The sequence below is a fragment of the Megalobrama amblycephala genome, linkage group LG9 (genome assembly GCF_018812025.1).
Source record: "Megalobrama amblycephala isolate DHTTF-2021 linkage group LG9, ASM1881202v1, whole genome shotgun sequence".
NCBI lineage: Eukaryota > Metazoa > Chordata > Actinopteri > Cypriniformes > Xenocyprididae > Megalobrama > Megalobrama amblycephala.
Genome location: NC_063052.1, coordinates 17,403,456 through 17,430,919, shown reverse-complemented (window position 1 = coordinate 17,430,919; position 27,464 = coordinate 17,403,456). Strand labels below are relative to the sequence as shown.

General features: G+C 38.1%; 2 protein-coding genes across 10 annotated transcripts; one reads left to right on the top strand and one right to left on the bottom strand.

The window, feature by feature from the left end:
- Nucleotides 1–174: 174 nt before the first annotated feature.
- Nucleotides 175–9,965, bottom strand: seh1l (SEH1-like (S. cerevisiae)). 2 transcript variants are annotated; one of them, XM_048201918.1, is made up of 9 exons: nt 9,669–9,965; nt 8,204–8,254; nt 7,533–7,679; nt 5,517–5,728; nt 5,324–5,422; nt 5,095–5,235; nt 4,535–4,692; nt 3,862–4,009; nt 175–455 (listed from the first exon to the last, which is right to left on the bottom strand). In XM_048201918.1, exons 1-9 carry the CDS (start codon nt 9,777–9,779, stop codon nt 272–274), a joined length of 1,251 nt encoding a protein of 416 aa, XP_048057875.1. In that variant the 5' UTR covers nt 9,780–9,965; the 3' UTR covers nt 175–271. The 2 variants fall into 2 exon arrangements, with proteins under 2 accessions (XP_048057875.1, XP_048057876.1); XM_048201919.1 differs by lacking the exon at nt 175–455 and adding an exon at nt 2,043–3,227 and having other exon boundaries at nt 9,669–9,960.
- Nucleotides 9,966–11,091: 1,126 nt separating this feature from the next.
- ftr56 (finTRIM family, member 56) lies at nt 11,092–22,091 on the top strand. 8 transcript variants are annotated; one of them, XM_048201914.1, is made up of 8 exons: nt 11,095–12,184; nt 12,311–12,406; nt 12,553–12,786; nt 17,586–17,736; nt 17,813–17,854; nt 21,484–21,557; nt 21,656–21,695; nt 21,805–22,091. In XM_048201914.1, exons 1-7 carry the CDS (start codon nt 11,612–11,614, stop codon nt 21,680–21,682), a joined length of 1,197 nt encoding a protein of 398 aa, XP_048057871.1. In that variant the 5' UTR covers nt 11,095–11,611; the 3' UTR covers nt 21,683–21,695; nt 21,805–22,091. The 8 variants fall into 8 exon arrangements, 6 of the variants coding, with proteins under 6 accessions (XP_048057868.1, XP_048057869.1, XP_048057872.1 ...); XM_048201913.1 differs by having other exon boundaries at nt 11,096–12,184; nt 21,826–22,091; XR_007186397.1 differs by having other exon boundaries at nt 11,092–12,184; nt 21,484–21,695; nt 21,826–22,091.
- The last annotated feature ends 5,373 nt before the right edge of the window (nt 22,092–27,464 follow it).

Below are 27,464 nucleotides of genomic sequence, written 5' to 3'. Positions count from 1 at the left end.
GATCATGTGATATTTCAGTTTTTCTTTTTTAATAAATCTGCAAAAATGTCAACAATTCTGTGTTTTTCTGTCAATATGGGGTGCTGTGAGTACATTAATGAGGAAAAAAATGAACTTAAATGATTTTAGCAAATGGCTGCAATATAACAAAGAGTGAAAACTTTAAGGGGGTCTGAACACATACATACATATATATATATATATATATATATACACACACACACATTTTATTTTTGAGGGGGGAGGGAAATATGATCTGGACATAAAGACATTATTGATCATTTAAAAGGAAAATGTCAGTGGGTTGGTTGGTGGAGTTCACCATGTGTCGATGACGTAGCTGAGTTGTGTGGGTGGGATCAGGCTCATTCATTTGCTCGATGAGAGAGGGAGGAGGCAGGAGGTGGGCCAGTCGAGATCCAGTACTGGGGGAGTCCAAATGTGGGAAGAAGTACCTATAGGTACAGAATGGGGGCGAAGCCCAACAAGCAACAGAAATGAGAAACACCCACAACACAGACACACAAGCACAAGAGAGAGATGTAAAAATGGACATTGAGGAAAAACAAAGAAACAAATGTGAATAATGATGAATGAAGAGGGAAAAGGTTCACATCACACAAGATAGTATTATCAGGAGGAGAGTTAATGAAATGTTCCAGTTTGAATGCAATGAAGTTTTTATCAACAGCATCTAAAACATGCTGTTAATTACCACAAAAGATAATTTTAGCTTGTCCTTCAGCTTATAAAAAATACACTAATGTTTACAGACATGCCTTTATAATGGAAACCTATGGGGCAAGACAAAATAGATCCAGAAACCTTTTTTTATTAATAAGTAATTTTTATTCCACATGATTTTATGGGGTTTATCATTTTTATAATTTCATCAACCAAAAATTGGGACATTATTTGTATCCACCAAGATTTGTAATCGTTAGTCTTACAACCTGTAATTTTTATTTTTCTGTAATTTTCCGCTAATAAATATTTCAATTAAAAAGACAAAATTTATCAAATTAAAAACATATTTAAAATAAATTTAGCCTAAAGTAAGTTGCCTCTAAGTATACGACTACCGATATGGGAATAAAATATGGTTTTCAGCTGCTTCTAAACTAGAAAATAAGGTTACATTTTAAGGTGACGTAGTTATGTTGTATTTACTCAAATAAGTACGGAGCAATATTAAAGGTTTAGTCCACTTTCAAATAAAATTTTCCTGATAATTTACTCACCCCCATATCATCCAAGAGGTTCATGTCCTTTCTTCAATCGAAAAGAAATGAAGGTTTTTAATGAAAACATTCCACGATTATTCTCCTTATAGTGGACTTCAATGGCCTCCAAACGGTTGAAGGTCAAAATTGCAGTTTCAGTGCAGCTTCAAAGGGCTTTAAACGATACCAGACAAGGAATAAGGGTCTTATCTAGCGAAACGATCGGCCATTTTCGAAAAAAAAATACAACTGTATATGCTTTATAAACACAAACGATCGCCTCGTACGTGCTTCCACTGTCCGTATTCTTCAAAAACCTAATTTCTTTTCGACTGACGAAAGAAAGACATGAACATCTTGGATGACATGGGGGTGAGTAAACTATCAGGAAAATTTTATTTGAAAGTGGACTTATCCTTTAATATAACCACATGTACTTACTATAGTTATGGTTAGACTTAGGGTTAGTTACTTGTAATTATGCATAATTTACTGTTATTACTATAGTAAGTACATGTAGTAATATGTAACTACGGCACATTAAAATAAAGTTACAGAAAATAAAGGGAAAAAAAACTTCAGTAACTTTTAATAGAAAAACTGCAGGATTGACTATTCAAACCTGCAATCAACACTGTGATTTGTGTAACAAGCCTGTGCTTTAAATATATAGGGGTCATGTCATCTGAGTGGGACTGAATCAGGATTTTGTTCACAGTGACATTTCAACTTTTTATTAAGATATTTAATTTCTTTTGAATTGTCTTTTCAGACCAACATGTTCCTCTTATAAGGTTTCTTTGAATAAGGACCACACAATTCAGAGAAACCTTGGAGAGGTTTTTATTACATAAATCAAAACTGAAAAACATTCTTTATTTTACAAAAATAAGAAAAAACAAACAAAAAGTTGCATTAGTCTCTAGAACCACTTCAGATTTCTTTTTTTGAATTCCCAATTCAAGTGGCATCACTATAAAGAATGCCATGAATGGGAACTAGTATCTCAAGATGGATATTGGCAATATATAACGTTAATGATCAGATGCCAGCTTTTAATTTATTCAAGCACCAAAACCCTGAACTGAGAATAGATATTGTTTAGAAGATCAAATGTTTCATCATTGAATACTAAGCTTTAGTGCTGCAAAAATTTGCTTGTTTTAGAACAAACTGTCTGTGCCCACATCCTAAAATAGTAACTGAAATACTATAACACAGTTAGTTTGACAAATTGAATGTGATGTGTTAGTAATTCCAAGAGCATATTTGGAGACATAAAATTTGAGCAGAACTGGGCTTTATGACCCAGTGTCTCCCTCTACTGTCCACACCACAGAATACATGGTGAGCAGCATTCAGCACAAACATGTGTAGTGTTCTTTTGGAAGCCTCAAGTCCATTTACTTACCTTCATGCTGTTCCAAGTGCAAATTAGTATTATTATTTTTTTTAATTGAGGGTTTTTAGAATGTTTCCTTTTGTGCGTCACAGAAGAAACTCAGTTGTAAAAGTTCTGGAACAATACGAAGGCAAGTAAACAATAACAATTTTGAGTTATCTGTTCCTTTAAAAGCAACTATAACAGTAAACGGATACAGTCAATGCAAATGGGTGCAGACAATTACACTATGAAACTTGCAAATGACCTAAACATAAGTATTAAAATAAATAATTAATAATGCATCACATCACAACGATTAATAAGAATGTCAGTATTGATGGAATCATGTTTAGTGTAATTTGTTCAATAATACAAAAAACGCTCAATGTCAGTTAAGTGCCACTGAACAGAACACACAAGCGCAGTTCCTTTAACAGCCACACAACAAATCGTGCCGTCAGCACACGTTTCTGTCAGATTAGTAGCTAGAAGAGTGTACAGGTGTCACACCGTGCAGAGGAGGGGTCAATGAGGTCTCGGTCCAATCCTGTGCATGTGCATGCAGCAAGCAGCCAATCAGCATGTTATGCCATTAGCCTGGCATCAGCTGAGCTTTTTTTCTGTTAAAAATAAGATATTTAATTAAGTATAAACCACAAACTTGAAAAAATGCAAATGCAGTCAAATGCACATAAAAATATAATAAAATAAAAATGCCTTTAAAAAAGTCATTTTTGTACCTTTATTAAAAAAAGTCTAATAAATATGCCAGACCTATTCATTTGTGATGAATATCTAAATTCTATCCATTTTCATATTGTAATTTAATTTTAACCATTTCAAGCAAAGATAACTATATTCTAGGGCTGCACGATATATCGCATGAGATTGTCACGTGCATTTCGTCAGTAAAGCCGGTTCCCTGATTACCGCTAAATCGCCATCACCTGCTTTCAAATGGAGCGGCATTTAATAGACAGAACCGTAGATCACTGACAAGCCACGCAATATCGCGTTCATATCGCAGATGAATCGCCTTCGATAATGAACGCGATATTGCGTGGCTTGTCAGTGAACTACGGCTCTGTCTATTAAATGCCGCTCCATTTGAAAGCAGGTGATGGCGATTTAGCGGTAATCAGGGAACCGGCTTTACTGACGAAATGCGCGTGACAATCTCATGCGATATATCGTGCAGCCCTACTATATTGAGGGTTATACTGCTCATCTCTACATCACATCACCGCCACATACCTGCCAGCTGAAGCCGCCCCAACAACCATCTGAGCAGCTCCTGGGACTCCCACAGTGCTCAGAGCAGCAGTGTGTCCAGAGGAGCCGTTCACTGGGCTCCCGTCTCCTCTCAGGATCCCTGTGCACTTCCAGTTGTCCATATAATTAGCTGCAGACAACATGAAACAGAATTCACAGCAACATTGAGTTATGAGTTTGAGTTATGATATTTGAGGTTAAAAAAAAAAAAAAAAAAAAAAAAAATGCATGGATAAATCATTCACAAAAATTTACAACATATAACATATATTTAGAAAATAGGGGTGAATTTTCATTTTATGCTGACTTTTAAGTAGAACAGCACGATTTATCGTTTAAAAAAAAAAAAAACAATCTCGATTCAAACACCCATGCAATTCTTCTGTGTTTTTTAATCTATTAAACTTTTGACCAAAAATAACACACACACCAAAACATTCAGATCACTGTCTCTGACCCAGAGTGAGTAGTTGTCATGTAGAGGTATGAAACAGATTTACAAACAGTCTTTTCAACCACACAGTATCATTATTTCTGTTTTAAAAATATTCAAATTAATCACAGAAGTACTGTGTTAAAAGTTTATAATTCGGATATAAACACTGATGTCTACGGTAGCAAAAGTAGCAGGAAGTAGACTGAGTTGACGGCCGACCTTTCCAGAGTCGCACACAGCCATCATCTCCAGAGGAGGCCAGGAGAGTGCTGGTGATATTCCAGCTCACGCGCCACACCTGAGAGTTGTGACTGTCAAACTGAGCCATCACCTGCACCTCAAACTTAGTGGGACCAGAGCTGTTGGCATTCTCTCTCCTGTCAGACACACAACATGAATCAACTGCACCAACTAGATTCTTACAGTCAGAGGAAAATGTGAGTGGTGTTTACCCATTTGAAGCTACTGTAGGGCATTGCCAGGTGGTGGCTTAGAAGTTCTAACTTAAGCAGATGTTAGCACATTGCTATTGTGAATGGTGCTTACTAGAGAATTGTTTAAAAAAAAAAAAAAATAATAATAATAATAATTCGATAAGAAAAGATTCAGGAAATTTCACCAGACGACTTAAAGGATTAGTAGGTAACTATTGTCGACTTGTCCAAACTGCAAATCGGGGCAAAAATCTGAGCAAAAGTCATGCAGTGTTTTCCAGCCTTAAGATGACCAATTTGACTGCTTAGCTTTTTTTTTACTACCGAGCGTGATATCCTATTTACCTCAATGGTATGAGTTTGAAAATGCGGACGTCTTTGGTCGCTATCGCCAGCACATGGAAGGATCTCCCCAGATTAGGGGCAAAGGCGATGTCATGTACTGGGTCAGTCACAGTCATCAACGTCTCTGCTTTGGCATACTTCCTAAAGGTCAACATAAACCCATTAGAAACATGCTTATAATAGAAAAATAGAAATGAAAGAACTGATGCATGAAGTGAAACTCATATACCTTGTATTTTCATTATACTCATAGATTTGCACTTTGCCACTGTATGTGACATTGCTGTCATCACTGCCCACAGCTATCATTGGAGGATGAGCTCGAGAGCTAAAAGGCAGAACAAACAGTTGTGACAATCAAGAATACTTCTTTCATATGATATTTGATTGTGTGGGTGAGTGTGTGTAGATGGGGTTCAGACCTGGAGGGGTTCCAGGAGATGCAGGAGCAGGAGAGCTTGCAGGAGATCTCGTGCTGCAGTGACCACTGGCTGAGGTTCATCACATCAGGGGCCTCGTAGATGCGCACCACGCCGTCTGCAGAGCAGGTGGTCAACATCAGGCCCATGTGCTTTGGTGCAAACTTCACATCAGTCACTGACGTCCGACTGTCCACCAGTGTGGTTCTCTTGATCTGGAGAAGCACAGAAGAAATCAATAGAAGAACTATGACATTGCTTCAGATTTGCACAAAAACCTGATTGGTTACCAACCTCACTGCAAAAAATGCTGTTCTTACTTAGAATTTTTGTCTTGTTTCTAGTCCAAATATCTAAAAATTCTTAGATCAAGAAGCATTTTCTAGACAAGTAAAAATTATTTTCTTGTTTTTAGGAAAAATAAGTCAAAATTAAGTGAGTTTTTCCTTAAAACAAGCAAAATAATCTGCCAATGGGGTAAGCAAAATAATCTTAATCCAAACTGAAAACAAGTTTATATTAGGGCTGGGCGATATATCGCATGCGATAATGCGATTCTCACGCGCATTTTGTCAGTAAAGCCGGTTCCCTGATTACCGCTAAATCGCCATCACCTGCTTTCAAATGGAGTGCCTTTTAATAGACAGAGCCGTAGTTCACGGACAAGCCACGCAAAATCGGGTTCATTATCGAAGTCGATTCATCTTCGATAATGAACGCGATTTTGCGTGGCTTGTCCGTGAACTACGGCTCTGTCTATTAAATGCCGCTCCATTTGAAAGCAGGTGATGGCGATTTAGCGGTAATCAGGGAACCGGCTTTACTGACGAAATGCGCGTGAGAATCGCATGCGATATATCGCCCAGCCCTAGTTTATATATCTTATTTTTGGTTTGAAATAAGATTATTTTGCCTACCCCACTGGCAGACTATTTTGCTTGTTTTAAGGAAAAACTTATTTTTCCTGAAAACAAGAAAATAATTTTTACTTGTCAAGAAAATGCTTCTTGATTTAAGAACTTTAAGATATTTTGACTAGAAACAAGACAAAAACTAAGTAAGAACAGCATTTTTTGCAGTGCTCTTTTCAGAAAATTCACATTACTTTCAAAATCGCATATTTACATTTGGCAGAAACTGTATCCAAAGCAACTCTGCAATCAATATACTCTTCACTTATACTATATTTGTCACTTCATGCATTCCGTGGGAATCAAACCCATTGCTAGTGTAACGGCCTTGTTAGAGCACCCGACTCCCATGCCAGCGGACCAGGGTTTGAGTCTTGCTTAGAGTGGGCGTTTCGAACAGGAGGGGTTACATTGGTGCCGTGACCCGGATGGGAGTGAGTGTAATGGACATAGGCCGGTAAGAGTTGTGCACATAAACCTCACTCCCCTGATCTCAAGAGGCGCTCTAGAGACTGCGTTCTAGAGCGCCCGACTCCCATGCCAGCGGACCCAGGTTCGAGTCCCGCTTAGAGCGGGTGGTTCGAACATGGGGGGTTACATTAGCACCATGCTCTACTCTTTGAGCAACAGGAAAAGCAAGTAGTAAGGGCCTATGATGGGCGTAATTGGAGAATCCAGTCCAAAAAAAAATGAATTTAATGTATAACACGGAATTTCATAAAATTTGGAACATTTTGGATGACTAAATCTAAAGTAGGGCTGTAGACTTAATCAAATAGCGATATGATAGACTAGTGTCTGTGAAGATTAAAGTGCAGAAAGACTGCTATTACAGCATGGCGGCATGTTCTGTGTCTCTCTGTGTGAATGAGTGGCACAGTGTGTCTATTACATATACTCAAGCATGGCATGCATGATGCCTGTTTGTTTTCTGCATCTGCCGTCTCACTATATGAGGGCATGAACTTCATCACCACAGCTGTCATTTCACCAGCATTTCAGAAATTATGACAGAAATATATTACAAGTATTACTGCTTGTACTGTAGAATGTACTTCTCAAAGTAATAATAATAATATATCTTAAATTTATTACAAAATTTACATACCCAGTGACTCTGACCACGCTGTTTGTCATTGGATTCGCCGACTATCTCCTCCCATACAGCCGCAGTGCGGTCAAACGAACAAGATGCCAACACTTGACCGAACTCAGGATGCGCCCATGTCACCCTCCAAACAGAACCGCTATGGGTCTACAACAACAGACAATCAGTCAGAAGAACCATTAAAACCATTCCAGGAATTTCTCAAATAATGTGTCTGATCACATTAATTATTTTCACATTTAGGCATGATTTCACAGTCAAGGCTTAGATTAAGCCAGGATTAGGCCTCAGTTCAATTAGGACATTCATATAGCTTTTATAAATGTTCCTTAGAAAAAATCATTACTGATGTCTTCTTGAGACAAAACAATTGCACTGACATATTTTAAAATATGGCAGTGTAAGTTTCTTTCGGTTAAAACAGCTCAAACATGCATTTTAGTCTGGGACTAGCTTAAGCCTCGTCTGTGAAACTTGCCTATTAGAGGTAGACAAATTTTAATTGCAATATATTTGTTTGACAAAATAAAAAAGTGCTAAAAAGAATATGCATCTAATAGTATCCCAACTTTTTAACCAGTGTATGAATGAGGGTGTAAACTAAAGTCAGCTATAAGGGTTACATGGAGATTTACAACCTAAGCACATAAAAGAAAAAACAAAAATCATACCTTCCAACTAGCAGTGCAGCGCCACTCTCCATCATCACCTTTGTCCCAAACCTAGAACAGTTCACAAAAGCCAAACATTTGTCAACAATATGGAAAACAAGTATGCACATAAGCTAAAGGACCACAGCCTCCTATCTGAAGCTGCTATCGGTTGAATCCCCAAGCTTCAAATCTGTCAATCCATCTCATGTGATGCAATAGAGGCTGCTAGACCATTTTTAATTTTCCTAATTTTTGCGTTAACCCACATATTAGTATCGCAATACCATCTGTTTGTTTTTATTTTCACTTTATTTAATGCTAAACTTTGAGAGTTCTTGATCATTACATTAAAATTAAAATTTTAAATCTAAGGAACAAGATATTGTTTCAATAACTTAAAATTTCCTCTCAGTTTTGTTTCAAGCAGTTCAGACCATCCTAAGCTGAGATATTATTGAGGTTTCTGTAAACATCTGTATAAACTAAAATTTGTTGTGGGCCAGGACAAAGTCCGCATGAAATGGAAGTTGCTTTTTATTCCCAATTGTGATGTATAACTGAATGAAACGGCTTATCAAATAAGAACAAATGTAGGGCGGGGCTTGATTTTGTCCATCGGAGTTGATTGGACTGTTGTGGTTTACTAATGCTGTGATGTCATGTGAGTGACAGATTGTCCCGCCCTCACACCAGCAAACACATCATAAGAGATGAGATGTTGCAAGAGGAAAGGGATGTTATTTTGATTAAAGATTAAGAGGACATATGAATTAAAAAAAAATAATAATAACAACAATGTGCGCAGATAAATCATTTATAATAAATACTGCAAGATTACATAAAAATAAGACATTTTTATTTTGATTTTATTATGACTTTAAACTGATTAAAAAACAGTGGTTGGTATTACCTAAACAGAGGTGACCACTCAAAAAAAAAAAAAAAATGGTCAAGAAACCAAATTTCCTATTTTGGACCATATTTACTACCGAATTACATATAACGTGATGGGGGTTAATGCTGCCTTCACGTGCTATCGGAAATTTGATTAAGTCGTGATTCAAGTTTCGAAATGGGAGGGCGTTCATGTGCAATTTTTACCTAAGAAAAACGTATTTACGATCATTCCGAGAGCACGTGAAGGCAGCATAACAGACACATATTTGTCTCCAATTCAGTCTATCAACTAATCGTTTAATACACCGACCAAACCTCTAATTTCATAACATCTAACCTATTCTCTCTCATAAACTAGTCTGGAGACTCATACATAACACGGGATAGTATTTCCATGCAGAAAAGCCCATTCAATCACTTAGAGAGCTTCTGCCCAATTAAATATCTGGCAATGTATTAAAATTTTTTGGGTATACAGGCGCGTGTAGTATTTATCTTCTAGGTAGACAGCTCAATACAAGTCTGGACAAAGTCTCTATAAAGTCCTGTCCAGTTAAACTGATCACACAACAGAGTGTTTTCTTGCCTTGACGCTTTGATCACTGGAGCAGGTCGCCATCCTGCGACCATGAAAGTCATAAGAAACATCGTGAATCAGATCTTTATGATCCGCTGCGATGCTCTTCGCCACGAACATCTTCTAGTAAAACTATTTCTTGACGCCACCAAGAAAATATCTCAAACAAATTGTAAATAAAACAGCAGATAGGCCCTTGGTCAAACTTCAGCACAAATTCTAACTCTACCGGTGAAATGTTTTTTTTTTTACTCCAAATCTTTGCTCGCTGCTTTACTGCAGATGAAAACATCTGAGAGCCGATTACTGCCACCTAATGCACTAGAGGAGTTACTGCTACCACTATTAAAGGGTTAGTTCACCCAAAAATGAAAATAATGTCATTTATTACTCACCCTCATGTCGTTCCACACTCGTAAGGCCTTAATTCATCTTCGGAACACAAATTAAGATATTTTTGATTAAATCCTATGGCTCAGTGAGGCCTGCATTCAAAGCAATGACATTTTCTCTCTCAAGATCAATAAAGGTACTAAAAACATATTTAAAACAGTTCATGCGAGTTCAGTAGTTCTACCTTAATATTATAAAGCGACGGGAATACTTTTTGTGCGCCAAAAAAAAAATAAAAAAATAACGACTTTTCAACAATAAAGTGTTGGGCCGATTTCAAAACACTGCTTCGGAGATTTACGAATCGAATCAGTGACTCGGATCTCCTATCAAACGTTTAAACTGCTGAAATCACGTGACTTTGGCTCTCCGAGTCACTGATTCGATTCGCAAAGCTCCGAAGCAGTGTTTTGAAATCGGCCCATCACTATATTGTTGAAAAGTCGTTTTGTTTTTTGTTTTTTTGGCGCACAAAAATATTCTTGTCGCTTTATAATATTAAAGGTAGAACTATGAACTCGCATGAACTGTTTTAAATATGTTTTTAGTACCTTTATGGCTCTTGAAAGAGGAAATGTCATTGCTGTGAATGCAGGCCTCACTGAGCCATCGGATTTAATCAAAAATATCTTAATGAATCTTAATAACCATGTGTTCCGACGATGAATGAAGGACGGGTGTGGAACGACATGAGGGTGAGTAATAAATGACATTATTTTCATTTTTGGGTGAACTAACCATTCAAAAAGAACTGGCTCCGCCCACAAAGCGTAATCGCTATTTGCAAACTACCAAATGGACTATGAACAAGAGACAAAATTATGCAGTCTTACCACATTTAACAAAACAAGAATCTAATGTTTTGATATATTAAATGCATGTTAAATATATTAAATTACTGAATCTTAAATATAAATATAAATCAATGTGTTCAGCTCAAGATTACATTTTAAATGTACGATTAATTTTTATATTTATAGGCCTACGTTTGAAGATGTAGCCTACATTAAAATATTTTATATATTTATACTTTACATATTAAAAAGTCAAAAATTATCTGAGCAAAATAGAATGGTTCTTTTTTGTATTTAGAAATGTAATTATACCACATTTTATGAATTATTTAGGTAAACCAAAATATTAGACACTTTATGCTACCAAATTAATCTGTCCACATGCTTTAGAGCCCCATAAAAACACTATGCCTTAATTTTTTTTAGTATCCACAGAATTTCCACTTATAGATCATAGAAATGTGTTTTCTTTACCTTAGTCAAAAAGGACATAATTACACAACATTAAATATCCTTTATCAAATTAGTCCATTCACATATTTCACACAATTAACTGCAACATTTCTCTCAAGCTCACACACCACTTATACATCTCTATTTTTACAAGACTGCCATCTAGTGGAAGTGGACCAATTGTATTAAGAATGTTTTGCTCATATCTCTAAAACACGGAAGCAGGAAATTACATCAACTCTCCATGTCGAGGTAAACAAAACTTTAGTGCTGTGACTATCCAGCTGTGTCTCTTAATGTGTGTGCAGTGAAATGGCTGAAGCTAGGGTTTCTCAGGAGCAGTTCAGCTGTCCAGTGTGTCTGGATCTACTGAAGGATCCAGTGACCATTCCCTGTGGACACAATTACTGTACGAGCTGCATTACATGCTACTGGAATCAAGAGGATCGGGGAAAAGTCTACAGCTGCCCTGAGTGCAGACAGACCTTCAGTCCAAGACCTGATTTAAATAAAAACACCCTGCTGGCTGAAGTGGTGGAACAACTGAAGATGACTGAACTCCAAACTGCTGTTCCTGCTGGAGCTGGAGATTTGGAATGTGACGTCTGCACTGGAAGAAAATACAAAGCCGTCAAGTCCTGTCTGGTGTGTCTGAACTCTTACTGTCAAAATCACCTTGAACAACATGAAAATCTCTTCAGAGGAAAGAGTCACAACTTGATGGATGCAACTGGACAGCTTCAGAAGATGATATGCCGTAAACATGAAAAGCTTCTAGAAATTTTCTGCCGTACTGACCATCGGTGTATCTGTATGCTGTGTATGGTGGATGAACACAAAAACCATGACACTGTATCAACTGCAGCAGAGAGAACTGAGAAACAGGTATTGACTGAAAGACACTGGCATGATTATTCAGATCTCTGAGATGAAAACATATACTCAAAAACATTTTGTGCTTTCAGTTCCACTCATATTTTTGTGATGTACTGTTTTTGTGATATCCTACAGAAACACGTTGGTGAGACACAGAGAAAATTCCAGCAGCAAATCCAGGTGAGAGAGAAGCAGCTTCAGGAGCTAAAAGATTCTGTGGAGGATCACAAGGTGAGTTTGGAGAAGAACTGGTTTCAGACTTAGTTAAGACTCTTCTGTAGTCGGTCAGTGAGGGTGATTTTTCAGTCCTACTGAAGCACAGCAGACTGTGAGGCTGTGAGCAACAGAAAGAGCTGATTGTAATGTGTGTCCTACAGCGATCTGCACAGACAGCAGTGCAGAACAGTGAGAGGATCTTTAATGAGCTCATCTGCTCCATTGAGAGAAGACGCGCTGAGGTCTCACAGATGATCAGAGATCGAGAAAAGACTGCAGTGAGTCAAGCTGAAGGATTCATGAAGCGACTGGAACAGGAGATTTGTCAACTGAGGAGGACAGGTGCTGAGCTGGAGCAGCTTTCACAGACACCAGATCACATTCATTTTCTCCAGGTAGAAACCCCTTTAGTCTTTTCATTACAGGTACTAACAGGGCTGTACAGTGCAACATAATGTCCAAATTGTGATTTGGCTTAGTGTAATTATGAAATCGCAAGGATTTAATTAAATATACAGTGGGTACGGAAAGTATTCAGACCCCCTTAAATTTTTCACTTATTGTTATATTGCAGCCATTTGCTAAAATCATTTAAGTTCATTTTTTCCCTCATTAATGTACACACAGCACCCCATATTGACAGAAAAACACAGAATTGTTGACATTTTTGCAGATTTATTAAAAAAGAAAAACTGAAATATCACATGGTCCTAAGTATTTAGTATTTAGTAGAAGCACCCTTTTGATCTAATACAGCCATGAGTCTTTATGGGAAAGATGCAACAAGTTTTTCACACCTGGATTTGGGGATCCTCTGCCATTCCTCCTTGCAGATCCTTTCCAGTTCTGTCAGGTTGGATGGTAAACGTTGGTGGACAGCCATTTTTAGGTCTCTCCAGAGATGCTCAATTTGGTTTAAGTCAGGGCTCTGGCTGGACCATTCAAGAACAATCACAGAGTTGTTTTGAAGCCACTCCTTCGCTATTTTAGCTGTGTGCTTAGGGTCATTGTCTTGTTGGAAGGTAAACCTTCAGCCCAGTCTGAGGTCCTGAGCACTCTGGAAAAGGTTTTCGTCCAGGATATCCCTGTACTTGGCCGCATTCATCTTTCCCTCGATTGCAACCAGTCGTCCTGTCCCTGCAGCTGAAAAACACCCCCACAGCATGATGCTGCCACCACCATGCTTCACTGTTGGGACTGTATTGGACAGGTGATGAACAGTGCCTGGTTTTCTCCACACATACCGCTTAGAATTAAAGCCAAAAAGTTCTATCTTGGTCTCATCAGACCAGCGAATCTTATTTCTCACCATTTTGGCAAACTCCTTGCGGGCTTTCATGTGTCTTGGACTGAGGAGAGGCTTCCGTCGGGCCACTCTGCCATAAAGCCCCAACTGGTGGAGGGCTGTAGTGATGGTTGACTTTCTACAACTTTCTCCCATCTCTCGACTTCATCTTTGGAGCTCAGCCACAGTGATCTTTGGGTTCTTCTTTACCTCTCTCACCAAGGCTCTTCTCCCCCGATAGCTCATTTTGGCTGGACGGCCAGCTCTAGGAAGGGTTCTGGTCGTCCCAAACGTCTTCCATTTAAGGATTATGGAGGCCACTGTGCTCTTAGGAACCTTAAGTGCAGCAGAATTTTTTTTGTAACCTTGGCCAGATCTGTGCATTGCCACAATTCTGTCTCTGAGCTCTTCAGGCAGTTCCTTTGACCTCATGATTCTCATTTGCTCTGACATGCACTGTGAGCTGTAAGGTCTTATATAGACAGGTGTGTGGCTTTCCTAATCAAGTCCAAATCAGTATAATCAAACACAGCTGGACTCAAATGAAGGTGTAGAACCATCTCAAGGATGATCAGAAGAAATGGACAGCACCTGAGTTAAATATATGAGTGTCACAGCTGAATACTTAGGACCATGTGATATTTCAGTTTTTCTTTTTTAATAAATCTGCAAAAATGTCAACAATTCAGTGTTTTTCTGTCAATATGGGGTGCTGTGTGTACATTAATGAGGGAAAAAAAATGGCTGCAATATAACAAAGAGTGAAAAATTTAAGGGGGTCTGAATACTTTCCGTACCCACTGTATGCACAGCATGTTTCATAGTGAAGCACACTATGAACAGAGCGGATCGATTGGTTTGCAGTAAATGCTGCTCCATCTCTGTAAAGGCAGGAACACACCAAACCGAAGCCGGCAAACTAGTGGCGACGAAAGGCAGCGTCTGGGCCCAAATTTGGCCTGACACACCAAACCAATGCTCGACAGCCGACGGCCAAGTAGCACGTCCATTCTGCGCCTGCGTAAGATTTCCATACCAGCAGGTGGCAGTAGCTAAAATGCCAATCAGAATGATCAGATGGCCCGACGGACCGACGAGCTCCATTCAACATGTCGAATCGGCCTTAAAAAAGCAGACGAGGACCAACTTTAGCCGACGGTATGGAACACACTGAGAAAACTTAGTCAGCCGACGAACAAAAACTGCCCGACGGCTGACCGTCGGCTTGGTGTGTTCCTCCCTTAAGTGCTGCGAGTTTGAGGCACTTATAACATTATAGCATTTGAAAAAGCAACACGCATCAAACATTAGGGCTGGGCGATGTATCGAATGCTTTTGTCACGCGCATTTCTTCAGTAAAGCCGGTTCCCTGATTACCGCTAAATCGCCATCACCTGCTTTCAAATGGAGCGGCATTTAATAGACAGAGCCGTAGATCACTGATAAGCCACGCAATATCGCGTTCAATATCGATATGTATCGCCATCGATATTGAACGCGATATTGCGTGGCTTATCAGTGATCTACGGCTCTGTCTATTAAATGCCGCTCCATTTGAAAGCAGGTGATGGCGATTTAGCGGTAATCAGGGAACCGGCTTTACTGAAGAAATGCGCGTGACAAAAGCATTCGATACATCGCCCAGCCCTATCAAACATCTTTACAAACTTGTGTTTACAAACCTGTTGTCCAACAAAAGATATCATTTAATGACATGTATTTACTCCAAACTCACTTTATAGCGTCAGTCAAGTGTTTGAAATAACTTCCTTTTGTGATCTGATGTGGCTTCATATCATAGAATGAGGCTGAAATATAGTATTATATTTCAGTGATAAAGGTCCATTAGCATTGCATTACAAATATACTTTACTCTTATGAAAATACCTGAGATGTCTAGAAGAACACAGATAAACTGTATATGGTAGCAATCGTATGTTTATTGTCTTTATTTCAGTAGTCAAATCTGTGTTTCATTCTACTACAGTGATAGCTGTGGTGTTTATCCATACAAGTGATTTCCTGGAATGCCATAAGTTGTATGACTTATATGGCCCTGTCCCAAATTGCACCCTAAACACTTGCGGTCTTCCTACCAGTCCACACATTTGTGACGTAACGCTGCTTTCACTGTCGGGAAGAAGTCTGCGGTGGCACTCGCTTCAGTGCGGGCTCGGCAAAAGTACACATCGAGGGCACATATTGACCACAAAAGGGTACCCCCTGTGTGTACTCACTAATTATAACAGTCACATCCCCCTATTCTGGGTAATAAAAAAATGGAAAATAATACATTTTTTAATCGTTTATAATAGTTAATCATTTTCTCTCAGTGGATGAATAAGATTTCCTGACAAAAATTAAAGGGGCTCTATGTAGGAATGACACCCAGTGTTCAAAATAGGTACTGCAGTCCAAATTCAAAATATTGTTTGCCCCGCCCCCTCGTTCAAAGACGCGGGTTGCCAGCAACAATAGGTAGCACAATTCACAATGAAAGGAGGAGACTTAAACACTGTAAGCTGATGAGTTGATTTATCCGTTTCAATATAAGCTGTTGTTCATAGAGATATTTAGATGGATTCAGAGGCTTTTTAGGTCAGGTAGAATCTACGATTCGCTGACCCAGTTTGTTTGCTGGTTTCCATGGCTACAATACGCAGTGTTTTCCGCCAACTGGCAACTTGTGATGTTGAAATACAATTGGATAAACTGGCAGCAAACGGTTTTGCACAGACCAAAACAAAGACAGACGTTCCGACACGGAACACACATTTTCAAAATAGAATATCTGGCTGTAGCAATGTTTTTCTGAGAAACAAGTAGGTGAACTTAGCGTGTTTCCTAAATATCTGCAAACATATTGGGGTATTTTTATGCTTAAAGTAAAAATCTTACATAGAGCCCCTTTAAAAAACTACAGTCAAAGATTTTTATCATAATTTAATATTTTATTAATAAAATTTTAGACCTTTCTAATGATTTATTTGCCTGTCAAGGCCAGACTGATATATCTTCTACAAGATATATCAGTCTTGTCAGTCCGCCCTCCGTCGCGATTCGAGTCAACTCCAAACCGTACCATGCAATCAGATTCGTTTATTTCAGTGACGCAAACAGCGTCACTCTAGTGCGGTGAAAGTCCCTTCAATATCAACAAAGATTGCGCACGCGAGACCCGAGAGTTTGTTCTATTCAGCCGTGAATTCAGTTTTAAATGACCAAAAACACATTAATTATGTACTTTTCGCTGTTGACTCTCTTGTCGCTTTGCTAAAGTTATATCCGCCCTTCTCTGATTGGTTTACTCCGCTTCCTGTTTGCTCAGATTTGCTCCGCCCTAGAAATCGAATTGATTCAATGGCCGACCAGACTCGCTGGTACAGTGGTGAGGCTGGATTTTCCAGGCAAATTATTTATATGAAAATTAAGTGGTATTTTCAAGTGCCCAACCAAAATGGATAGATTTTTATTGTGATTATTGATAATGGGCTATATAAACAAAATTGACTTAAAAGCAAGAGGTGTTACATTCGTGCAATCTGCCATTTTTGGCATATTAAGAAAATGTTTGTCTGAATATAATAAAATATAATAAATATAATAACATTTCCTGTTGACATTTGTATTTTGTGTGCCCTGTATAGAACATAATGTCCTTTATCAGTCACATGCCTGTTTAATTGATGAACTGCACTACTTGTTTTCAGAGATGGTAACACTGTTTTATACTTGTGCTACAATTGTGTGACCTGTGCTATAGTGCTTTCAACCTCTGTAGCACCAGTGCTATGTGCAAAAAAGTTAATGTACAGCCCTGATATATATATGAAGTATTTTCTGTTTCTGTTAATCCTAAATTTATTTTTATCTTTTTTATACCGGTTGTTTGTCTTTGTGTCTTTGCAGAGTTTCCCAACTCTCCCTGTCCCTTCTGAATCTTCAGACGTTCCCAGCATCACTGTCAGTTATTACAATGATGTAGGAAAATCTGTCTCTCAACTGAGACAGAAACTGGAGGATTTCTGCAGAGAGGAGATTGAAAAAATATCTGGCAGAGGTATTTAAATATAAATGTAATGTAAAAACAATACAGTGCATAAAAAATGATTACTGAATTTATATATCAATTGTAGCAGAGAGGACGAAGACAGAAAAAGCAGTTTTTGATTTAAGAGGTAAGTGACGGGAGACCCATTTACTCCCCAAACTAAATGAACACATCACAAATGTTGATTTAATTATTCAGTGTTTTAAATTTTAAACATGGTACACAGCATAAATGAGTACACTCCATCTGAAATTTAACAAATTCAGCACATTTTTCTTTACAAAGAAGCCATATTATAAAGTTCTATATAATGATCCAAGTCTGGATGGTCAATTACCCAAAAAAATATGTCAATATTAATCAGGAATATACACTACATGGACAAAATTATTGTGACACACCTCAAAATTATTGAATTCAGGTGTTCAGTTAGACCTATCGCCACAGGTGTATAAAATCAAGCTCCTACCCACAGTCTGCATTTACAAACATTTGTAGGGGGAAAAACAGGCCGTTTTGAAGAGCTCAGTGAATTCAAGTGTGGTACTGTCATAGGATGCCACTTTTGCAAAAAGTCAGTTCCTGAAATGTCATCCCTGCTAAATATTACATGGTCAACTGGAAGTGGTATTATTGGAAAGCGGAAGAAACATTTAGGAGCAGCAGCAACTCTGCCATGAAGCAGAAGACCACAGAAAGTCACAGAGTATTCATTCAGTAGCTAAAGACTACATACAAAATACATACAAGCCTCACATCAGTAAAATGCCAACTGTTGAATGGAGTGGTTAAACCATGTCACTGGACTTAGAATTGTGTTCTGTGGAGTGACAAATCACGCTCACGAGTTTGGAATTGGGCAAATGCCAGGACAACGCTACCTGCCTGTCTGTGTCAGGGTTGGGTGAAGGGATGAGGCGAGGACTCAAGGATGCAGAAACAACAGGCTTTTATTATTAAAAAATAAAACAAAACAAAAAAAACCAAGACCAGAATCTGGACAAGAAAGGACTTGACACAAACGGTACATCAGACAACGAACTGACACAGGACTGAAAACACAAGGAGAATAAATAGTGAGCAAACAAGGCAGTTAACAAGAGAGGACATGTGGGGCAAATTAACCAATAATCAGATAACAAGCTGGGAAGAGTCAAGACAATAGGAGAGCACATGGCTCAAAGAAACAGACAAAGAAACAACCATGTGCTCACACTTAACAAAGCAAGCTTGGAACTGCCTTGTTCCAAGACGATAGCATTGTCAGAGCTGTCACCAAACCAAGAATAAACAGACTGAAGTGACAGAACTCTGACACTACATTGAACACAACACATCAACATGACAACATAAGACAGCAGGAGGGGTCAAGTTACAGGGTCAAGGAGACAGCCCAGAAAGTCATAGAGTCAGAAACTCTGCAGAAGTCCAGGGAGAGAAGGGAGGGTTGAGCCAAGGAGGCTCATGTGGGTCTGGAGTCCTAGCTGAGGACAAAAGCGGAGCTGGAGGCACAGACCAGGTGGGCTCCAGCGGATCTGAAGTCCTTGGCAGAGGGCCAGGGCAGTGCTGGAGGGACAGACCAGGCAGGATCCAGCAGATCTGGAGTCCTGGCAGAGGGCCAGGGTGGAGCAGGGAGCTTAGGCGGAGCTGGCAGGGCAGGGAGCAAGGGCGGCTCTGGGATGGCCTCTGTGGCCATGTCTGGGGGAGCGGCCGGCTCTGGGATGGCCTCCGTGGTCATGGCTGGGAGAGTAGGCGGCTCTGGGATGGCCTCTGTGGCCATGTCTGGAAGAGTGGGGTGCTCTGGGACGACCTCTGTGGCTGTGTCTGGGAGAGCCAGTGGCTCTGGGACAGCCTCCGTGGCTATGTCAGAAAGAGCGGGAAGCTCTGGGATGGCCTCTGGGCCGGCAGCGGGCTCTTGGTGGTTGGCTGGTTTGGGGTCAAAATTTTATCATTTGACTTTGAGTCATGTTGTACAATTAAAAGACTGTATGCTGCTAGCACAGCACAAGTAGGAACAAACTTGTTACTGCACTGGCATTATCAAAGCTATTGCTCAATGAACAAAGCAACATGCTTCACAGTATTAGTACATGCAGTTATGCACCACAACCTAAGCATAAGCACCACTCTTCTGCATAATAGTAACGATTAAAACGTCAAAATAACAGAAACTCTTTCAAATGTCAAACATAACTGAACATTAAACATTATCAGATGTTTCCCTTAACTCAAAAACATATAAAATTACTCCATATGCAAAGCATGCTGGGAACTAACAATCACCACCAAATGGTGTCTCTAAATAAAACCACATAATTTATCTAATTCTCTTAAAATAAATAGGTATTCTTCTTTCCTTATTTTATCAGCTTAATCTGTTCCTCAATTCAAGCCTCAAAAGTGCTTAAGTTTTCTTGTATCTCTTGGTTTTATTAGTGAAATGTTCTCAAATTGTTCTATAAAACACTGAACCACAATTTCCCTTTTAAAATATACACACTATCTCGTCCAACATCAGTTCATGACCTCGCAAATGCTTTACTGGATGAATGGGCAAAAAAATTCCACAAAAACACTCCAAAATCCAGAATAGTGGAAGCTGTTGTTGCTACAAAGGGGGATCATATAGTAATTTTGTCCATATAGTGTATGTACTGAACATGTACAGAACAGTATAGCTGACAAAAATAACAGTCATTTTAACGCTTCCAGGGCAATAAATAAGTAGTTCTGATCAACAGGAAATGTTATGAATCTGCATGGAAGAGGACACATATCTATATTGTCTCAGAGGAGAGTTTGAGTGGCCAAAGACTCTTCAAGGAACAGAGGATAAAGAGCTGTTATCTTGGCAAAAGGAGGTTGCAAAAAGTATTGATTAAAAGGGCCAATTGTGGCCAATGAGTCAAAACGTCAAAAGTATTAACAATTCAGTTTTATTTTCACAGGCTTCTTTGTTCATATTTACCAAGGGTGCCAATAATTCTGATTATATATATATATATATATATATATATATATATATATTAGGGCTGTCAAATGATTAATCGCGATTAATCGCATACAAAATAAAAGTTTGAGTTTGCATAATATATGTGTGAGTAATGTGTGTAAATAATATGTATATATAAATACACACAAATTAATGTATATATTTAAGAGAAATATTTATGTACAAAAAATGTATTTATATATAATATAAATTATATAAAAATATAAATAAATACATATACTTGTAAATATTTCTCAAATATATACATGGATGTGTTTGTATTTATATATACAAAATAATTACACACAGTACACCCACATATATTAGGCAAACTCAGACTTTTATTTTTTATGCGATTAATCATGATTAATCGTTTGACTGCCCTAATATATATATATATATATATATATATATATATATGTATGTAATGTTGTGTCACAGAAATTTGGAATTCCATTATGGAATTGTACTCATGTTGTTACGTGTGTGTGTGTGTGTGTTCTTGTATATATGGTTTATAAGGACACAAACGTGTATAATGACATATAATGACAACATAAACAGGAAGAGTCCTTGTAAACCAAATGGCTTAAATTTTTTCTTTAATTCGAAAAATATGTTTGTACAGAATAGAAACAATTACGCCTATGGAGAGTCCACATAAACCACATATACGTGTGTGTGTGTGTGTGTGTGTGTGTGTGTGTGTGTGTGTGTGTTTAATTGCATAAACTTTTATAATATTATTATTTATATCATTAAAGAACGGAGGACTGCAGGATCCAAGATCCAAGATTGCGAAAGAGAGGAGCTCGAAAGATTATTTAAACTTCAAAAAGTAATGGAGACTAATTTACTTTGGAAAATACATAAACACACCATGAAATATGATATAAAAAATTCAGTGCTTTAAAATGGTTATTGAATTTATTGCAGCAATTAAATGATTTGTTGAAGAAATAAAAAGATCTTAAAGGTACAGTACTCAATTTCTCTCAAAAATAAATTGACACCATGAAATATGACATAAAATACAGTGCTTAAATAATTCATGTTAAATTGATACATTCCATTAATTTACACAGAATATATCTATTGGTTTCCAGAGAGAGATGCACCCAGATCACCCCAGAATATGACAGCATGCCAGGAAAGAGTGTTGAAAGAAGAGTGCTGAAAAGGGTGCTGAAAGAAGAGCAAGTCTTTAAGCTGGTAAACCTATTGTCAAAACAGCACCAAATTTTTACTTTGAAAAAACAAGTGCACATGGTTTAAAAGCCAGACCAGCATACATGTTGCACTTTCTGGTAAATATGAAAATAGCTAATTGTATTTTATATAGTTTTATAGTAAAAAAAAAAAAAAAAAAAAAGATGCTGAATTTAAACATGGTCTTTTTGATAATTATAATTCAGGTTAAGAAGATTAAAAATGATGTATCAGATTTTAAATCATAGATACATTTTGATTTTTCTTTCCAACAACATAAGAACAAGAGTCTTTGACATCTGTTACAGTTAAACTAAAAGTGTTAAACCAATTTTCTTGTTTTGTTCACTCTAGGAATCTGATTGTTTGATTATTCATGTTTGAACCTTGAATAAAACGCTGAAGTAATGTTTAACTAAATTAAAGTCATTTGCAATGGAATTTAATTACATGGCAGACACAAAATGTTAAATAAAGTAAGATTAAATTAATAAAAAAATTGTGTTTGTATTATTTAATTTTACATTTAATTTTTGCAATTTTAGCCCTGTGATGGACTGGCCATCAGTCCAAGGTGTTTCCCTGCCTTTACACCGAGACACTAGAATAGGCTCCAATATCCCTGGGACTCTACATAAAGCAAATGGTTGGATAAATGGATGGATGGATATTGCAGGTTAGGATTAGCGAAACATTAAGATATATCAATATATCATATAGAAATATTGATGACTCATGGATTCTGCAAATAATATAGTGAGCAGGGTCTAACAAGAATGCCACTGCTTAACGACAAGCATCTGATTACAGTTTTTCTTGATTGCTAACATGCATTGGTCAAAACTGAAGTCACAATGTCAAAACTCTTCATACTTCCAAAATCCATGAACTCTTTATTATTTATACTCCATCACCTGTACAACACTTCAATATACACTGATGAACCATTCCATTATGACCACCCTAAGCCTAGAGCAATGAGTGTGAATTTCTGTTAATGCCCTCCAAATTCACTTGACATGAACCCTATCGAACATTTGTGGTTTGATTTGGAAAAGTGAGTTTGCGCTACATCACAACCACCCCGCAATGTACGGGAACTGGAGGACCTACTGTTGATATTATGGTACCAGATATCCCAGGAGGCCTATCGCCACCTCGTTGTATCAATGCTTCCTTTTTACCGGCTAAAGAAGGTTCTACAGGTTATTAGGCAGGTGGTCATAATGTAATTGCTCATCGGTGTACATTATATAAAATGAACTAGAGGTGAGAGTATTATTAAATACTGTTTTCTGATTATTGCTGAAAAGTATAAGATTTAGAAAAGGTATGCATCAATATTAAAATACTGGCCAATACAGATAGGTGGATAATTATTTTTTTGTTGTCTATTTAATGACGAATATTAAAGATCTAAACTCCTTTGTAAATAAAAACATAATACAACAGTGTGATATCTGTAAGGAGTTATTGAGCAATAAAGCAGATGAGACAGGAGTAGCGAACTTCATCCATCTTGTTCATTCATTCACTTCCGTTTTCACACACATTACGTCAGAACCCAACACAGCTACAGTTCAGACTTCCTCTTCAAAATAATAGTCCACAACACAATTTCACTTATGAACACAACTTGGGTAGTTGACAAAAATGCAAAAAAACATTTTTGAAGAAAAAATACATATATTTTTGTTGTGTGAAGTCTGATGCTTGAGAAAATATGAGGGGTCACTGTATCAGTTCTTTCACTGTTTTCTTTTTTTTTTTTTTTTATTCTTTTTTTACATTTTTACTGGACTGTACCGTAAATGTGTCCTGTGGTGTGACATAGCAAAACTTAAGAAAATAACTCTTAATAATATACAAATAGCATGAGAGAGATTTATCTTCATTGTTAGACACTTATTTTCATATGGTGCTATTATTTAATATGAAATTATGAAAAACATTATTTTTCCCTATGACTTGTTGGACATTTTCAATAAATACGAGACAAACTTTGCTGTCATCCTTTACAAACTGCTGAAAATTGTACCATTTTAAGATAAGTGATGATTATACCTGCCCTACTGCAATACTCAACTGTTCTTTTAAGATATTTTGAGATAAAGACAAATCTGTGGTTCTTTTATGTGTGTCACACTAAAAGACAGAAATGTTAGTTATTGCAATAAAAGAGAGTGAGGGTATTACATTAAAGTTTTTTTTTTTTTTTAATCTTGAATGTGTCAAAGAAGAAAGAAAATTTTATTTTGATACAAACAATACCAACATGTTTTTTTTGTTTTTGTTTTTTTTTTTTTTGTTAAAAAATCAACAAAATGAGCAAATATCTTTGAAACTTTAACACCCCAAAATCTTTTTTAATGTAATTCATTTGCTTTTTAAAGAAGAAATAACATTTCATTTTGTTACATCATCAACCATATTTTTAAAAATCACTTGTTTTAGTATATGGCTGCTCTTTTTAAGGCATCATTTCAATTTTTTTACTTTGCGTCATTCTCTAGGATCTTTTCCCTTCTGTGTGGAGCCCTGTTATTTTTTTCTCTACTTCTCTGTCCTCTCCCTGCCGCTCATTTCTCAGTTTTTTGTGTGCATGAAAATGCAGTGAGAAGCATTCCATGTCTATCACTAAGGCTACACTACAGCACCATTAGCTACTGGGTAGTAGAGAGAGTACCGATGGTGATGAAGCCCATTATAGATGCTATTGATTTCTTTTATTGCAAGTGTGTCTTGTTATTTCTATTGCACTGATAAACAGCTGACATGATGCTGTTTATTAAATAAACACCATCACATTTAATTTATGAAAAAAGTAATGTTCTGCTTTATAATGTATTTTGTCATGTATTTTGTCTTTAAATATGGATTTAAACACTGTGCATGAACTATTTAAGAAGAACAGAGTGTTCTTTCTTATTGTCATTATTATTATTATTACTGTCATCTTAAAATATCTTAAGATCTATCTATTCACTTTTTCTCTACATAACATTACTAGAAAAAAATTAACCAGAAAAATGTAAATGTCACAGACACGCCAGGCTCCAGCACCCTCCAATCACAGGTGCACTCTATCTCCCAAATACTGATCACACACACCTGCACCTCATCAGCACGCCAATCAGCACCAGTATAAAAGACACTCACACACTCAGTCACGTTGTCTGGTCTTGTTTGCATATAGGACTCCATGCTTACCTCAAGGACTCCCATTGCTACTTACCTGTCTCCAGCGTCTCTTGAGTTACCTCCTGTGTCTCCAGTCTGTGTGTGAGTGTCGTCTGTCTCCAGCATCTCATCTCTGCTACCGCATCCAACCAGCATCTACCCTGCAATTCACAAAAGGACAGTATCACTATTCATTCACTCATCATTCACCTCAACTGCATCTACAAACTCACCTGTGTTCACCTGTACCTCTGCTTGTGTCAAATAAACAACGTTATCTGTGATCCTCTGTCTCCGCTCTGTCTGTATTGTAACAGTAAATAACAATAATTACTATAACAATACACTATTAATCAATTGCATAAATTATCAATGTACCTATACAAATGACTGTATCTATGAATCTGTCATGGTTTGTGTGATCTGTTCATGTCTGTTTCTAGATTGGGTTTTCTGTTTAATTAGTTCAGTTCTCCTTCGTTGTCTCCTTGTTTGTTTCTATGGCCACTGATTGTGCTAGTTTAGTTCAGGTATGTCTAGTTAATTTACCTTATTAATCACCCCATTAGCTCCTGTTTGCCCTTGCATTTGTACCCTGTATTTCTTTCAGTTTTCTGTCAGTCCTAATGTTTTATGTTGGTTGTCCTGTTCCTAGCCTTGTTCCTGCCTCCTGAGATTCTGTATTTGTGAAGTTTTTGAGTTTATTTAATAAATGACTTCTGAACCTTGATACTGCTTTATCTCTGCTGCAACCAGTGTGACAGAAGGGCTGACCCAAGAAAAATGGATCTAGCAGCAGCTTTTGTTGATCACCACCGGAGACTTCCTCTCAGGGAATACTGCCTTAGATTCTGGGAATTGGCGGAATTCTCAAATCTGGATGACACCAGCCTCAAAACAATCTATTGGGTTGGTGCTCAGGGTGTTGAAGAACTGAACTTCCCTGAGATGTATGGCTACTTGTGGAGGGAGTATGTTCAACTCTTTCCTAGATCCCACTCCACGGATTCCAGCATTGCCAATTACAGTGGTCCCAATGCTTCCAGTGAGTGATCTTCCCAAGTCAGCTCCAGTGTGTGAATTCTCAGAGTCTCGTCCCGTCATGGCCGCCATTCCCGAGTCTCGTCCCGTCATGGCCGCCAAGTCTGAGCCCTCAGCCAAAATGGCCACCCCACCTGAGCCCTCAGCCAAGATGGATGCAGCTTCTGAACCCTCAGCCAAAACAGTCGCCTATGACTCTAACTCCCTTCCTCGTCCAGGATCCAGAAATGACCCCCTTCCTCGTCCAGAGCCCAGAGATGGGTCCAGTCCCTGAGTCCGCTCCAGGGTCCGCTCCAGTCCCTGTGCTCATCCCAGTCCCAGAATTCAGTGCCCATACTGGCACTAGCATTGGTGGTGAGCACTTCCAGGTATATCGCAGTTGGTAATGAACACAGTCTTAAATGACAACATACTTCAGTTTGCACGCAGACCTCCTCGTTTCAATCGCTCCAGTTTTAAGAGCGGAAATACACAATCTCCTCGGGAAAGGGGTTGTGGAAATTGTACCTGACGAGAAATGCAAAACTGGGTTCTACGGCTGCTACTTTCTGGTTCCCAAAAGACAGCTGTCTTTGCCCTAGACCTGCTTCATCTCAATCGTGTTCTTGCAAAACACTCCTTAAAAATGGTCACGTTAAAATGGATACTATCGCTTGTTCAACCCGGGGACTAGTTTATTTCCGTGGATCTGAATGATGCTTATTTCCACATTCAGATATCCCCTCACCACAGGCACTTTCTGAGGTTTGCCTAAAAAGGTGTGACCTATCAATTTTCGGTCCTTCCTTTCGGCGCCTCCACTGCCTGCTCATCCAGTTCTATAATCTGTACCACGGTCTGCAGGAAGGATGGAGCCTGTATATGTTCATTCTCTATTGAAGGCTGAGCTCAACGCTCGCTCATAAGTTCACCGGTTCCCTGGCCCCTGAACGCTATGTTGTTTCGTTCGCTAGTCCTTGCTAGTGGAATGTATTACTTAATAAGACTGTAGTATATCGCAGTAGTATATCACATACTGTGTGCCGAGCCAGACTTGCCGTTTGGTGAAAAATTGAATAATCATTTGTCTTGTCAACGTTTCTGATAGTTAGTGCTGTTCTTCACTGCTTCTACTCTCAATATTATGTACACACTCATTCACTGACTGTCTTGGCCCCACCCTCCTCTGCAAATCAGGCTTCAACATTCTAATGAGGATAAAGTTGTTCCCTCAATGCGTCAGCATCAGCTGTACGCAATGTCTCGTTCCCTTCTCATGGAGCCATGGTTACCTTTAGTAACCGTAGATGTTTTACAGTGTAAATCAAGATTGTAA

Coding starts and splice junctions, on each gene's coding strand:
- seh1l (XM_048201918.1), bottom strand. CDS start 9,779: ATGTTCGTGGCGAAGAGCATCGCAGCGGATCATAAAGATCTGATTCAC. Junction 4,010..4,534: donor CTGTGTGCGACTCTGGAAAG/GTCGGCCGTCAA, acceptor TGTTGTCTGCAG/CTAATTATATGGACAACTGG. Junction 456..3,861: donor GGGGCGGCTTCAGCTGGCAG/GTATGTGGCGGT, acceptor CTGTACCTATAG/GTACTTCTTCCCACATTTGG.
- ftr56 (XM_048201911.1), top strand. CDS start 11,612: ATGGCTGAAGCTAGGGTTTCTCAGGAGCAGTTCAGCTGTCCAGTGTGT. Junction 12,407..12,552: donor ATTCTGTGGAGGATCACAAG/GTGAGTTTGGAG, acceptor TGTGTCCTACAG/CGATCTGCACAGACAGCAGT. Junction 17,737..17,812: donor TGAAAAAATATCTGGCAGAG/GTATTTAAATAT, acceptor TATCAATTGTAG/CAGAGAGGACGAAGACAGAA.